This window comes from Protopterus annectens, chromosome 3.part1, assembly GCF_019279795.1.
Source record: "Protopterus annectens isolate FY-2018-M chromosome 3.part1, PAN1.0, whole genome shotgun sequence".
NCBI lineage: Eukaryota > Metazoa > Chordata > Ceratodontiformes > Protopteridae > Protopterus > Protopterus annectens.
In genome coordinates this window covers 474,112,042-474,129,344 of record NC_056732.1, presented here as the reverse complement: position 1 = coordinate 474,129,344, position 17,303 = coordinate 474,112,042, and the positions used below count along the sequence as shown (strand labels likewise).

Genomic DNA, 17,303 nt, shown 5'->3' with positions numbered 1-17,303 from the left:
ACATTACACCAGAAATTACATCCTATGCTATTATAGCTGACATTTGTGTTATACAATCATCTGATATAATTCCTTATTGCAGCATAGACCTTGTAGTTTCTCAGAAAAAGCTGGGGAAGGGTTTGTAGGGGGGAAATTGGATAGAAAAAACATGAGGTTAGAGACTGTCTAGACATGAGAGAGAGCACAGATTATGAGGTGGTCAGGGAAGAAGACAAATAATGACCAGAAACTATTAAAACTAGTTAGCCTAAAGTAGTACAGGAGCAAAAATACATATTTGTATAACATATTACTTATAATATATTATATATTTATAATATTTTTATATTATATATATATTTTATAATATATTATTTGATTACATGTGTTACCGCCAAATGAGACTGGTAGCATCATACATATTATCATGAATGCAATAATTCAAACAAACTTAACAACAGCAAACATAGCATTTGTACATTAACATAGTGAGTGACATAGAGGATGAAGCACAGTATTAGCCACATGGTATTAACTACACTGTATTAACCACATAGCACGAGCCATCACATAGTAAGAGTATTCAGTGCCATACGTTCTCTCACATTTGCCTCAAATTAGCTTAATGCAGAGGCCAATGAAGCTGGCTCTTAGCTGGAATACGTTTAAGGGAAGCACCTGCCCAGTGGGTACAGCCCTTGGAAACTTGCTGAAAAGGCTGAAGTCTCAGGAATGTCAAGCAATAGTGGGTGTCAGGCAAGCGGGGGGGTGATTATTGAATAATGGTAAATCAATCCGAGCTTCTTCAAATGTTATTACACAGTTGTATAGAACCTTATTGCACTCTCAGCTGAAGATGCACCTTTGTAGGGCTAATGTGGGTTTCTAACCACATATCAAAAGGTTAAGCTTATCTGAGTAGCAGAGATAGATAGTATGGTGGTTCTTATGGAACCCGTTTTCTGTATTGGTTCTGAAAACAAATGCACATAGTATCTTGCAAATATGTGCTCAGCTGCTTATGTTCAGATTCAGCTGTAAGTGTCTCAGCAGAGTGCATCCTCAGCTTTTATGACAGAAGACTAAAAGGGTCTGGGTTCTATCCTCAGCTAGATGTTGGATTCATGAACCAATACTGACACAACATTGCAGCATCAGGGAGTGCTGCACTCTTGAAGTGACATTGCTGAAAGAAGACATTAAACTGAGTTCTCATCTGCCTGAGTTGGTGATAGTGGAGGTGAATATTAAATATGTGATGGTATCCCTTAAAATAGTACAGAAAGTTTCCTGGCACACTAGCCAAATTTCTCCATCTGCATAATTATTACCTTAGGTCTCCCTGGGTACAGGCTAGAAGCCAAGTGGGATTAACCTGGCTAAAAAAAGCAAATAATAAATAAAAACGAAATGTGACATAAAATGAGTTATTTGGGGAACTATGAAATAAGCCATGATTACGGAAATCAAATGTCAGAGAAAGAGCTACATACCCATTCAAGCTACCACTCCATCTCCATCCTAAGCATTGCTATAACAATAATCTTTCAATCATCGGTGTACTTTTTTTTTTTTTTTTTTTTAGCAATAATTACACCTGCAACTTATTCACATGCATAATACAGTATCTTGTCAACTGTATATATATATATATATATATATATATATATATATATATATATATATATATATATATATACACATATATATATATATATATATATATATATCTATGGTTCTTGTTGTAACATGTTCAATATATGCATTTTTTTCTTTTGTAGGAATTCTAAAAGTTACTGTAATGTAAAAATATTGGAAAAATAACTATTCAATAACAGCAATAAACGGGATATTAAAAAAGAATATTTTAGTATATACTTAGTGTTGTAGTCCACATAAGGACCTTAAGTCAGTTCAGCAGGAAGTGACATTTTACCTGAGGAACACTGATGACTTAATATTCAGAGTACGCTAAAATTACTTCAGTTGCTTTCAGGCTTAACATGGTCCGAATTCCATGGTATGTTCTTCAAAGCAGGTCCAAAGCTACCAAGTGATTTCCCCCGTCTTATCAGTCTCCATTTTTTTTCTAGTGTGTATAAAGGGAGTGTAGTAGCTAGGTTGTTGTGCTACAGCCACAGATGAGACGATCAGAGTATCTGGCAGAGCGCAAACAACTCACGAGACAGGAGATGGTTGCCACGCAGATTGTGGAATGCAAACTATTTTTAGGAGATTAAGGAGATACTGACCCCAGGATCATATTCATCTTTGCCCTTCTTGGATATTAAATCTGTTCAGGGAGATAAGCAGTTATGAGTTTCTCCAGGTAAGTCATGCAGTAATCACATGGCCGAAATCCCACTGGCCAGAAAGGCAGGATTAATTTTTAAAATTCTCAGGTGATGTAACACCCCAAATAACGATTGGAAGAAAACTGTTATGCGGTACTAATGGAGGCTCTGAATCCACCATGACTAGTTCATTTGAAAAGCATTGTGAGTATAAATGCATTATGTACATTTACAATGACTGCATCTCTTACATGAATAATATTTTATAATTCCCACAGCACTGCACCCTATAGTGAAGATGCAGAAATGGCATGCAGCTGCTTTGCTCTTTTATAAAAATTCAGTAAACCAAACTGGTGTATAAAGGTAATTTATCTAAGCTAGACCAGCAAAGAGATGATGCATTATAGAAGTATGTTGGTGTCTGGACGAATCTCTGTAATGTTTTAGTTTACAGCACTTCCTGTGACTTAATCTTTTTTATTATTTCCATTCGACTGAGTAGCATTCATTTAGATACATATTTTTGTCTTTTGCTTTTACTTCAGTGACATACACAAGCAGACCCAGACACACACACACACACACACACACACACACACACACACACACACACACACACACACACACACACATTCATGCACATCCTCATAAACTGATATATAAAAGGTTGTTTAATTCTTGCAAAGGCATCACGTGTGCATACAAACATGGGATAAATTGCTCAGTTTAATCCCATTATCACAGCCTTAGTGAAAGAGGAGGTCAAACTGTTACAAAAATTATATGTATTTGAGTAAACCAATTAAAATACAAACAAAGAAAAATGAATTCTGTTGTTACACTCCTGTCTGTCTGGCTTTCAAGTTAGTAGGTCACAACACTGTGTCCTAAAATGATGACATTATTTACTAATTTGTTTGATAAGCCACATAATGGGCTTTTAGGACAAGAAAATAAAATATAGTAAACGTATTCAAGGGTGGCATGCGTCGTCATCACTTAGACACAAGGTAGCAATGAAGAAAAGATTAAAATGAAACGGAAACGTATACAAGAAAAACAAGAGGAGACGCCAACATTGGGGGGGGGGGGGGGGCATTCACCACAGAAAGCTGTTTATGTAGATTACGCCCTGGAACAGATAGCAGAAGAGTTACATCTGCATGAAATACCAACAAACAGAAAGGAGTGGCTTTAATTGTGTTTATCCCTGTAGCAACTCTTACCTTACAAAATAAGCAAATACATAAAGAGGGCACCTCAATACAATTGACAAAAATTACCCTCTTACTTTCATTAATGAAATGCCTAGTCCAGCAAGGGGCAGATCTTCCATCAGGCCTCATTGTTATGTCCATCTAGTTGTTGTGGGATGCTGCTGAAGATCGCACAATGCATTTCTGCTTGAAGGATCACAATTTCATTAATTTGCTGATCTTTCTAAAGTACACTGTTCATATACATTTTCCATAGCCTCTATATCTGCATTGTGGGAAAGCACCAGCATGGAACAGCAAATTATACTTATAGTGTTTTGTTATTTATAGCCTTTTGACATTGTGACAGAGAACACACCTCATTACTCTAACAGTAGATGTGGGCCAGAACAAGCACTGTTAATCATACAGAAATGCTAATCACAGAGTTTTAGCCTGCTCTACAAAAGGGCTGAATCTGTTGAATGAAAATTAAGTAAAACATAAACTGGTTTATGCTATGTTGCCCTTACTATGGTTAATGGGACAACAGGTCAGCAAGTAGGCTGTGTGAAAAATGTGTAGGAAAGTAGTGACTTGCCTTTTATTTCAGTTCATTCAGGAAACTGTGAATCTAAACCAGATTCTAGGGTATACGATGGCAAGGAAGAGGTTAAACCTGCTAGGGTTACATCATAGCAGTCAGACGAGATTGTAGTTTATGGATTTATAAGGCACAGAGAAAAGGAGCAGGTAACTTAACAGAGACTTGAACCCTGACTGCTGGCAAATCTATTCCAGTGATGGCTACAGGGATGCCACCCACTGTACCTTGAAACCTGGGCTGCCCCTTAGTACAGTAGTCATTCTCAAAACTGCAGTAAGGGAGGATTTACTAAAATAGACACATTTAAACACATAAAAGGAGGAAAGAATAAAAAGTACTTTATCTGAGATTTGAAAACAGCATTCTGCAGTGTGGCTAGTATATTAAAGCTTGCTGAATTCTAGCAACTGAAGCTCCTGGGCAATCTAGACAGGTGTTCTGGGGGAAGAGAGGGAAGCATAACTGAAATGACACACTCACTGGGTAAGCTAACTGGTAATATTAGCGTAGAAAAGTGAACTGGTAAACCATGACTGATAGTAAATCTGTTATTAAAGAAAATATGGCTGATCAGGTAAGTAGGTGATCAATCAACTAAAGCCTTTACAGTCTGGCTAGTAAAACAAAAGGAACTTTGAAAACATTAGATACATTTATTTAAGTTGTTTTATCAACAGTAAAAATCTCACTATCCCTCCCCCCTCCCCCATGCAGGAAGGGAACCTGTGTATTTCACTCTAAAATAAAAAAAAACTCTAATCTCTCCAAACTAAACCCTCTCCTTGCTTCTAGGCTTGTCCTTTGTATGCATACGCTTACATTTCTGTATGTACTTTATTTGAACTTTCACTGTTTAGTGTCTTTATTTGAATTTTCACTATTGACATCTTATGTTTATCTATATAAGTGCAGCTTCCATATACAAATCTTTACTTTTATTGACTGCATATTTGCAAATTTGTTTTTACTAATGTGAACTTTTTCACTTGCGCTGTGTCTGCAAATGATCACTATGCCTGTAAACAAATACAAATAAATAAAATAAATAAAATTGGCAAAGTTTAGAGTAATGGCAGGCCTGTTTTCAGAAAATCTTCATTCAAATGGTTATTATTGACTGGATGGTCTTTGACCAGTGTTCCTGTGATTAACCATATACAACTGAAAGTATATACAAGTTAGATGGCAATTACCTTTTTACTAACTATTTTACCACTTTTTCAAAACAAAGTTGGATGCTCTTTTTATAGATGCAACTCTCAGGTTTCATGACAACTGATCACCCCATATGACTTGTTGCTTGCATTCTTCACAGCAAAACATGACTCTGCCTATAGATGCTGCATCATTGTGGAACAGACAACAGTATATTGGTGTACTACAGAACACAGAACATGAACTCCCTAATGCCACCCCACATAGTAGTAACAGCTCCCTCACCCCAAACCTTGCGGTTTCCACAAAACAGTGTACATATATTATAATGTTTTTCCATAGCTGCTGTTGCCTTTCTCCTAAGACAACGACATTCCATGGTGAAGCAGAAGGATGCTTCTAATGAAATGGCATCTCAAACAGGCAAGAACTGCCAAGGATCTATGCTTAGATTCTTCACTTGGTAACATGAGGCCTTATAACTAAGAAACTGCAACTGCAGAGTCCCCTGCATATTATTTCAGAGTCATCTTTCCCTTAAAAGTACAAAAGAAAAGCAGCCAGAAGTGTACTGTAATATGAATGGGATGCACACTGTCTTTTCTATGTCAACTCTCCTTGGCAACTCCATTTTCAGAACTACTTTCTAAGAAAACAGAATCATGATGCAGCAATGTTTTGAATAAAAAGATGTACATACCATGATGTACAACACTGTAGTCAACCAATATCTGCATTAGTTTGACTGCTGTCTCCCGATCTGAAGTTTCTTTGTGCTCTATTAGCCAGTCAGTTAATTCTTTAGCTACAAAACAGTTGGGATAAGTCCTGAGGTGATAGCGACGGTCTTTGATGACCTTGTCTTCATGGAGTCTGAGCCTGTAAAACAGACCTAGTGTTAAAGTCCACTGAAATTAATAATTAATTGCAGAAATAATAATAGCAATTAAAATATTTTGAGACCAAAATGTACAGCCTTAAAGTATACCAACTTAATTTAGCAATCGGCATTAGTCCATGAAATTGCATTTTTTTTTTCATTTTTGAAAAATGTCAACTGCATCAGTTGTCATAGAAATGAAAAGCAACTTATGATGCAAATCCATTCATTCGTACTGCATGAAAATTATGACAAAAGTGCCAGTATTCAAATTCTAGGAAGTGCTTTGTTCAACTAAGGTCTAATTCAGTACCAGCTAGGTTCAAGTTGATTATGTTAAAACACTGCCAAATGCTAACTCGTCCTAATGTCATAGTGTTCTGAAAGCTGGGATATCAGTAATTCACTTAACATGAAATGCCTTACTTTGTCTATAAAATGTAGCCACACAAAGCTCATCTCCACCATCCATATAACACTGCCACCTTCATAGAAGGTGAAAACAGAATACAGAATTCCTACCACAAACTCAGTTGCTGGGTCTACTTACTTTTTAACAAGGACTGTATACATTATATGAAAGAACAGCAAAAAAAAAAAAAAGCAAATACATTATACTTAAAGATTTTATTTATTTCATTATTTATTTATTCATCTACATTTACCAGTAATCAGATAAGGTTCAGTACACACAAAACTCACTTACATAAAGGACATAGAACAAGTCAGGATACTGGTCAAAGTCACATGGTGTATTCATAACCAATGGTAATCATCAAAATCAAACAATCAACTCATTGCTGCAATATGCAGCTTAATGCTGAGTTAAAAATGGTGACCTCCTGCTTACAAGGGATCTAAACATGAGAATTATTAGTACAATCATCTGGGCTGCAGCTATATAAAGGCACAGTTACCTTTCCTGCCCTGAATGAAGCAGGTATGAAAAATTGCTGTAGCTATACAGGAAGAAAAATCCTAGACACTGTACTTTGAAATGGGAGTGAACAAGGTTTGCTGATATACAAGTTAATAGCATGTGGGAAGAAATGAACATCAAAGAGCATGCTTAAGAGTTATTAGGTTAATAGAGTCATGTTACAATAAAGTATTCATGCTGCGTTTTATGTGGACTGAGTGGCAAAATGTGAGAGTGCCAAAGAAAATTTTAGGGGAGAGTCTATGGCAGTGGTGGCCAATTTTCCCATGCATGTAGGCCACACAAGCCCTGTTATAGTAGTTTAACAGTTGCAAAATATTATAAACCCCCTACTCCTAACCCAGTCTTAATCCACCTCACAAAATTATGTGAAATATCTAGATTACATGGAAATGGCTTTTAGAGAAAAGTGCTTGAAAAGAAGTGAAACAATTTGAAAACAGGTTAATATAACTTCATAAGAAGTAGAATTGGGGAATAACTAGAGATTTACTTCATTTATCAGTTTAAGAAGGATGGAAAACATGTACTTGAATATCATTAAGAAATATTTAGTTTTGTGCCATGTAAACAAAGTAATATAGCTTTATACTGGAAATGAATCAAGATTACCTTAACAGGTTTGCCTGTTTGAATATTTACATGGAGGGAAAAGAAACATAAACATAGAAAATGTTATTATCAGAAAGACATGAAAGGTTGCAGCTTAAAAGAATATTTCAGCATGGTAGGCATACTGAAAGGTAGAAGCACACTGCACTGGGTAAAACTGGATAAAACCCCTGCTGTACATGGTTTTACCACACAATCACTGTTCCCTTTCTACAATGTGTAACACACAAAACTACATTCTAGTTGCTACCATTAAGAAAATCCTTATCTGTAAGAGGGCTCCACTGTGATATTGTGGCAAAACTGAGAGATGATAGACTCACGCTATTATCCAAGCACCCATTTATCTGAATGGTTTGTAGCTGGGTAGAACATGCAAAAGTACACACAAATGAGGCCAGGTGCCTGCACGCAAGCCTCAAGGCCAAAAGTTGGCCAGCAATGGTCTACCTGGAGTGATGGAAGAACTATGGGGGAGATCTTAATTGCCATCAAAGAGGCAGATGACTTATATGTAAACCAAATAAAACCAAAACGTCACAACAAACACTGTGATGATCAAGATTTGGCAGACAAGGTTAGAAAGGAAACATCATTATTTCAGAAGTATAAAGGTATACAACTGAAGTAACAAAAAGCCATATGAGATAAAACAGAAGTAATATGATGAAGCAACTAAGGTCCAAACTGCTGAAAGTATTCCAAACTCTTGAGAAGGAGGACAAAACGTTTTAAAGCTGGACTGAAAACTAAGAGAGGCAAATAACATTGGGTGGAAGCATTAGGGGGTACTAAATTCCTGAGAGTGTTGAACTTTGGATGAGATGCTGAACTTAAGTCTTGTCTGCTTGAGTTGTAGCTAAGGTGGATACAAAAGATCTCACTGGATCTATTGAAAAAGCAGGGAAAGTTCTCTGATGCCTTGGCCACATTTCATCTAGTAGTATAAATACCATCTTGGGTCTCCACTAAAAGAGGCCACTAGCCTAGTGGGACTAACCCAGTCAACAAAGGATAAATAAAATAAATAAAATAAGCAAGGAGCCAGATTCAATAAAGCCCACACTAAGTATACACTACTTGCACACAATATGTATTCAAGAACATTCTTATCACATGTGTGTGCTTTCTAGACACTCAGAAAGATTACACTATGTGTACATGTAGTCTACACTTTGTGATCACCTTTTTGAATCCCTGTCCATATTTATATCTGTAAGACTATCGCTAGGAAAACTAAAATAGGAGGAAGAAAGTGTGAGCTATGTCTGTTGTCTGTTCACTCAGAATGGTATACACTGTGTAGGCATTATTGAATCCCAGGGAAGGATAAACAACAACCTAAAAAATGTTAATGTCTGTGAATGTTTACAGGTGTACAAGATACAAGGTGGTATATTATGTATACTGCTTCTCCAGAGGTGGAATTTGTTGTGTAGCATGACAGTGCTACACAGAGAAGCAGGAAACAGTTACTTAATAAATACCTTACTATGTAGCTACTAATTAGTAAGGTGTATTATACCTTATAACTTACTAAGAAACAATTAATTAGTAATGTGAATTATACTTTATATTAAATAGCTAGTGTGTATTATAGCTTATATCTTACTAAGCAGCTATTAGTATAGCAATAACCCATGCCTGGGTGTGAGTAATGCTGGATTTACCCACGGCTGGTGTGGTTTGGTCACGAGGGCGAAGCGGGTAAATCCAACATTACCCACACCCAGGCGTGGGTTATTGCTATTATACAATGACATTATTTAAGAAAAAAAATAATTACTTTTCTTAAATAATGGCATTGTATAATGCCTCCTTGCTGTCCTTCCGCAGCTGTCTGGTATTCTGTGGCAGTTCTGATGTACTGCGCATGTGCATGCCTACGCAGTACATCAGAGCTGTGGGTGAAAGCAACGGAGAAAGCAAGATCTCCGTTGCTTTTTAAAAACTGTTTCGCTATGTTAAATGAGTTTAACATAGCGAGACAGCTTTAAAAAAAGCAATGGAGAATCTCTGTTGCTTTTTTAAAGCTGTCTCGCTATGTTAAACACGTTTAACATAGCGAGACAGTGTGAAGCAACAGAGATCTTGCATTCTCCATTGCTGTAAAAAAAAGAGTTATAGTAATGGAAAAAGTCCAGGTGACCGGACCTTTTTCCATTACTATAACTCTGATTTACAACGTGCACGCTGACCAATCAGTGTGCATGTTTTTGAATATTTAATGTGGGGTCGTTGTATAATAAGGTATATCATACCTTATAACTTACTACGGAACCTTTATTTAGTTAGTAAAGTGTATTAAACCTTACTAAGTAGCTATTAATTAGTAAGGTGTATTATATCTCATATCTTACTATGTATTATACTTTACAACTTACTAAGTAGCTACTAATTAGTTAGTAAGGTGTATTATATAAATCCAAACTGAAACTGGTGTAGTAGCCAGGAAACCAAAAGAGAAACCAACTGTAATTTTATTTTTATATTTAGATTCATGCTCATTATTGCATTATATTTATATTATTTGATCTAAGTAATTATTGTTTTGATGTCATTTCCTGTATTGTTTGGTATTTAAGGAACTTGTTTATTTGTTTCTGAAGAAGTTCACGTATTAAAATTGGTGGATGAAAGCGCTAAACAGTTGGTTTCTCTTTTGGTTTCCTGGCTACTACACCAGTTTCAATTTGGATTTATTTTATGTTTTTTTGTCTGATTTTTAAGGTGTATTATATCTCATACATTTCAAAGGTGCTTCTAATTAGTTAGGTGTATTACACCTTATACCTTACTAAGTAGCTACTAGTTAGTGAGTAAGTTGTATTATACCTTATACTTTATTAAGTAGATACTAATTACTTAGTAAGGTGTCTTACACCTTATACCTTATTAAGTATCTGCCAATTAGTTAGATAGGTGCATTATACCTTACTAACTACTAATTCATAGTAAGGCATATTATACCTCATACCTTACTAAGTAGCTGCTTTGCCCTCCACAAGCTTGCCTCGTAACAATTAATAAATATGTAATATTCATTAGGCATAATGGTAGAAATTGGGTCATTACCATATTATGGTAATGAGGGTAATGAGGGGGATCTGGTGCTGTTTAAACTCCCGCTGGCAGGATTTCACCAGTCTCAGTGTGGGGGTGGGGAACACTGTGGTTGTGGTAAAGGGCTGCCTGCACTACATGGAACATTGCTGAGGGTAGAGATTTTCCTACCATGTAGGGAGGTTTTTTTTTTGTTTGCTGTTAATTCAGTGCTAATGTGCTGCTCAGCTCTGGTAGCTGACTGACACATTAGCAGGGAAAGGGGATCAGTGCTGTGGCAAGAAACATGACATCTAAAGATATAGTGTTCAATTCCCATATGTTACCCCACTGGGACCAGCCCATATACACTTGGTATATTTTTTGTGAACTGTATACAAGCCTGTGGAAGACACTTGCAGAGTACTATGCCTACGTAATGGGGTAAGAGCATATAGAGTTTTACCCACTGAGCACTAGTTTGCATGAACTGAGTAGGGCTTTTGTAAGCTGTTCAGTGGCGTACCAGCCTTGTTCCATGACTCAAAATCTTTACAAACTGCACCCAGAGGTAATAGATCCACAAAGGCAAAGGGGAGACACTGAAAGCAAACTTGAAAATGTGGATATTTACATTTTTACATGCCAACTCAAAAGAGAAAAGGTTTTAAATGAAGGTTTACAAATGATGCCAGATAGGGTGGTAGAATCATAAGAGATTATGGCCAGAACTCTGAAAGAATTGTGTGATAAAGTTAGTTATTTCTCCGACTGCTCTCATCAATAAATCATGGAAAGCTTCTTTAGTACATGCAGAAAGGAAGCAGCCTGGCATTTAATAATTAATTATGAGATCACTAACGTGGAATGATGGTTTACTCAAAATTCCACTTTCAAACATGCCACGTTTGGCTTATGTTTGCCTTTGCTACAATTTTTTTTTGTTTTTTCTTTTTGTAGCTAAGCTTATTTTTTGTTTAGTGACGGATGTTTAATTAACCTCAGTGAATTCAAGAATGACCTGTTCTATTTTGCATGGTTGAATGTTTATTTTTTTTTTTTTGTGATCTGCAGTTTAAGTCTGACCAGTTTCACTGTTGAGCACTTCATCTAGGAGAACATTACCCATTCATAGGTATTTGCACTTATCCCATGGATGTACAATAACGGATTTACATAAAGTAAGGAGATGTAGGGAAGTGCATATGAGTCTTATCCATAAGCAAAAAGCTTTTTCTTTTCATTTTTGTGGTACATCATTTTTCTGGGTTCAGTTTTAGTGGTTTCCATATTAGTAGTTTCATCTAAATGACATGAAGCCCAAACAGGAAGAAAAGATGTGATTACCCTGCCTAAAAATGGGATAAAGAGAGAGGCAGAGTTGTAAACTTTAACTTTAAATCTTCAAGTTGAACTGCACTGGATGGAAATTGATGGATTCAGTTATAAAGAAAAGCATTACTGATAACTTCAACTGTATGCGTTTTTCAACAAACGACTGAATACAATATAATCTAAACAATAGTGTAATAAAATAAAATAACATGAAATTGAGCAAAATAAAACATATAAACAAACTTAAAACCAAAACCAAGAAGAAAGTTACAAGTAAAATCCAGGCAACATCAAAATTCCTCAATGAAGAGTTGAAGCAAAAGAGGAGAAAACCAGGAAGGAATAACACAGATCATCTCAAACTATCAAATGCTATCTATAATAAGTATGTTTTTTCCCCATTTCACTGCTCACAAATGACCATCAGTTGACAAGCTGCACCAGTTTTTACCTTTTAGATTCCCAGTGCTAACACCTGGGGCTTAGACTGTACCAATGGTAGGTTTGGAAGGGGAAATGCAGCACGGCAGCCTGCAGGATCACATACACTGCTGACAGGGGAATTAGTTTTGTATAACCCAGCTGGGTAGAACTAATGAAATCACCCACATCTCTGAGCATAATGTCAGTTAGCTTCAGCCTTCCACCACGAATGACAAAGTTAATAGCAATCTACCCCGTGATTATGACACATCCTCATCACCATGGGTATGCCCTTATCTCAGGCAGACTGACAACAAGTTTTGAGCGACTTACAAAAGTAAGCCAGGGTAGACCATTCTTGAAATCACACAGCCAGTAAGTTCCATACATGCAGAATTTTGAAAGGTAAAGAAGCAAATGCCAAATGTTTCTAAATGCACCTGAAGAACAACCATCAACCCTTGAGGAATAGAGTGTAAAACCCAAAAGGGGCAATATGGCACAACCTCTTTGAGATTAGAAGGACACAACTCATGCACAAACAAATAAACAAGACCATAAAGACACTTCTGTAACACAATCAAAGCCATCACAGGCTATGTAACACAGGTGCAACTGATGGTAATATAAAGTACCATCATATCACTTTGACTGCATGAAACTACATTTAGTGAATGACTTCACTGTGCCTGCATTTTTCTGAAATGTAATTTGCATAAAATCTGTGCTTCTGTCAGGTATACAACTTTCTTAAGGTCCCAAATGACCTCAAAGTAGGCTATTTAATTTAAGGATGCAGTGGGTTTATTAGTAAGAAACCAACTTTAGCTAAATTATATTAATTTGTTTATTTTTGATAAGAAGTAATTTGATATACTGCAGTCTGATAAATAAGTCCGGAGCTGAATCACTAATTCATGGCCATTGGAGTACAGGACAGAAGACATTGCAGATTCACAGCCGAAATCTGATGTCAAACAAATTTCACACTGTATACTAGCAATGTGTGTTAACCCTAACCTAAACCTGCCCCTTAGCCTAACCACAACCCTACACCTTACCTTAGGAAAAACCTTTCATGTAACACTACCACTGCGCAAGACACCCAGGCATACACCACATGCACCAGCACATACACGCAACACTAAATCTATCCCCTTGCCTAGCCCTTACTCTGACATTAACCCATAAATACTTGCACACCAACTCTCACCATTAATGCCAACAGTTTCAGCAAAAAAAAACAATCTCATGCTTACTATAACCACAAGCATTTAATCTTCCTCCTTTTGACACCTGCAGCCCTGTAGAGTGAACTGTACTCATAAACATACATATAAATATATAATAAATATATATATATATATATATATATATATATACACACACACACACACACACACACACACACACACACACACACACACACACACCTGTACATCATCGATAGCGATTATATATCTAACTATACCATTAATATATATATATATATATATATATATATATATATATATATATATATATATATCTATGTGTGTGTGTGTGTGTGTGTCTACTTTTCTTTATCAAAATTTCACAATCTCGAAAAAGAAAAGTAAAACCCCACTTCTGCGAAAGTGCACTGCATCGAAAGTGCACTTTTGCGAAAGCCAATTCACCGACTAGGAAAACAAAAAATAAAAAAACTACTGTAAGCACTGTTTTGCTGGGGGCAAGCCCCACTGCACCCCTCCCACACCCCCCCTACTTAAACATACTAACTACGAGATAGCACTACAGTGGGGAAAAGGAAATATTTCCTTATCCCCACCGTAACGTGCTTCAGCAAATCGTCTTTTGCGAAAGTGCACTTCCAATGTAGTGCACTTTCACTTAAGTGGGTTCGACCTTCTGTTTCTCGACAAACTGTGTTTTCGACAAACAGAAGGATACCCTTATATATATATATATATATATATATATATATATACAGAAAATGTATAATACGCACACACGCGTGCACACACACACACACACACACACACACACACACACACACACATATATATATATATATATGTGTGTGTGTGTGTGTGTATACATATGTGAACATACAAAAACCCAGTGACAGCCATAACTGATCACACAATGGACTGAATCTGTACAACAGTAAAACATATCTGATAACAAAAGCAAACTAAACTGGTCACCATTTCTGACTGCAACACTACATTCAGCACGCACCAACACACCATAGTCACACACATAAACACAGCACGTACCATATCACACCTTTCATTATAAACCCAACCAATTCTCCGAGCACAATCCCACAAACACCCACATAAACAAAACTCACAGCGTGCCTTATACAGGGGTGGTCCCCACACTCCCCTCCTCAGCCTAAGTATTCAGCAGCCACTTCCCCTTACTTATATATATTACCTCCTCAGTTACAGAACCACAGCTGGAGGCCAACACCCTACAGTAGTCTATAGTTGACTGCATGTGCATTGAATATGGCAGGAATCAAGCACCTTGGTACACAGGAAGCAGGTCATTAGCAGCTCGTAGTGTTAATCCCCTACACTAACTGCCATATGAATACTGTATGTTACATATAGATATATATGAATACAATGCCAAAGTGCACAAGCACCAATGCAGGAAATATTGAGGCTGACACTTCAAAAATAAACTAAATGAAAAAAGAAACACCTAGAGATCAGAAAATACATACTCTCCTTTCCAGTTTCTTACAATGACTTTAGACCAGATTTGTCTGAATAGTTGTACTGTAGTGGAAATAATTTTTTTTCTAAAATAATGTGTAAGGTTAGAGTTAGGCCAGAGACAGGGTCACGGAAATAGTTAGGGTTAACACATATGAGTAATGTCGATATAGAAGCTTTGCCCCCTGCCTCACCTTACACATGTGTGCTAACCCTAGCCCTCTCCCTGCCCCTAATTCTAACCCTACGCATGCATTTATGAAATCCCCTTTCTTAAACAGTACCAATACAAATGCACTTAGAATTACACATGCAACATCAAACATACAACAATACATCTATCCCTTATCCTAACCTATATGCTTATCTTAACTAAAACTCACACATGAGCACCACTCAATTGATCCAGTTACCTATCCCTTACCCTAACCCTAACCCACAAACACTAACAGATACTGCCAAGCCAATCTAACTTACCTTGCAAAAATATATGAACCGTTTTCAATGGAATATAAAACGCTGTTGATATTCAAGCTATTCAATATTTTTATCCACTCAAAAATGGAGTCAAAGTTCCAACTGGCAAAATACAATACATCCATATATACACACATATGCATACACACACACACACACACACACACACACACACACACACACACACACACACACACACACACACACACACACACACACACAATCATACAAAAATGGATATTTCCATGAGTTTTTCACCATGGGGTAAGTCCTTCTATTGTAAAGCTGCATTTTTTTAAGATTAGTTGGCGAAAATGCCACCACTCTTGTAATGATGGCAGGCAAGCTGAACTCTTCAGTTTGATAATGACTAGAATCTCTTCCTGCCAATAATTCAACTTTTCCATTGATGGATGTCACATTTATTTTCAATAACCAGTGGATATTTTTTTATTACTGTATTTTAACATTTGTTGACCAGGAAAGTCCAACTAGGACAGAGCCTATTTTCAGTGAAGGCCCAGGGAGAAACACTCCAGATACATATCTTTGAAATGTGGGAGGAAATCTGAGCACCCGGAGGAAACCCACACAAATGCAGGAAAGTCATGCAGACTCCACACAGAAGGCACCCCAGCTGAGAATCAAACTGGAGAACCTCTTGCTGTGAGGCAACAACGTTAACCACTGCACCACTGTGCCGCCATTATTGCTATCATAATCGCTATTAGAGTATGGCATTCCCTATGTGACAGTGTGGCACAGACTCAACTACACTTGTGCTTGGTGCCATTTAGTCATTCCTTTTCCTGTACTCACTTTATTCAACTCAGGGTCATAGGGAACCACAGTCCTCCCATCGCTCAGTATCTCAAAGGTAGAAAAAACTAATTCTGGATAGGATACTGATCTGTCTTACAGGAACTTGATGTACACTTCTGAAATTACACGCTACACCTTCTGAGATGTGATACATAAACCATTAGAAGAAGTCAAGCAGTTACATGCAAATGAAAATGACAGGAACTGTCAAAACCTTCTTCCCATTTATACAGCCTAATGAAGCAGTACATAGTTAAGCTGTATGAGAAATAGCAAACTTCATTTCACATTTCTACACTCTGGCATGGAGAAACTGAGACTGATGCATAAGGTGCAAATGTTAGTATGAACGCAGAGGTTTCTGAGGTGGTGGGACTAGCCAAGGGATTACTTAAATAACCCAACTGTGGAAAAAAAGGTTAATAGGGATGTCCTTATGAGAATGTCATACTAAAATCAAAGATAATGCCACTACATCGCTTATCTCAGCTAGGTGCATGTACTCTAAATGAATAGTTTTATCCTCTTACCATTGCTATATCCACCACTTAAGGGGCCCTTGTTCCCACCTACATAACATGTCCTCTGGCTATTCAGAATAAACAGAAACCATTCTTCAGCAGGCAATATTTGTTATGTGCTAAATGTGAACATTAACCACAAGCCTTCAGTCCATTAGAGGAACTGTTCCAATATTGTATGCAAATCTCTGCAAGTATTACAGTAATACACACTATGTTTTCCTTTTTATTGCCCTTGCCTCCTACTGCTATGAGTGTGTGTGTGGGGGGGTTAGATAATGTCTGATTGCTTTCACTTTCTCA

At 37.0% G+C, this 17,303-nt stretch overlaps 1 protein-coding gene across 1 annotated transcript in view; it reads right to left on the bottom strand.

The window, feature by feature from the left end:
- The window catches only part of DEPTOR (DEP domain containing MTOR interacting protein), a 1,242,917-nt gene that overhangs the window by 798,783 nt on the left and 426,831 nt on the right, over window positions 1–17,303 (bottom strand). The window contains exon 3 of the mRNA XM_044066914.1: window positions 5,938–6,116. Coding sequence (XP_043922849.1) covers window positions 5,938–6,116 — 179 coding nt within the window. The remainder of the gene's footprint in view (window positions 1–5,937; window positions 6,117–17,303) is intronic.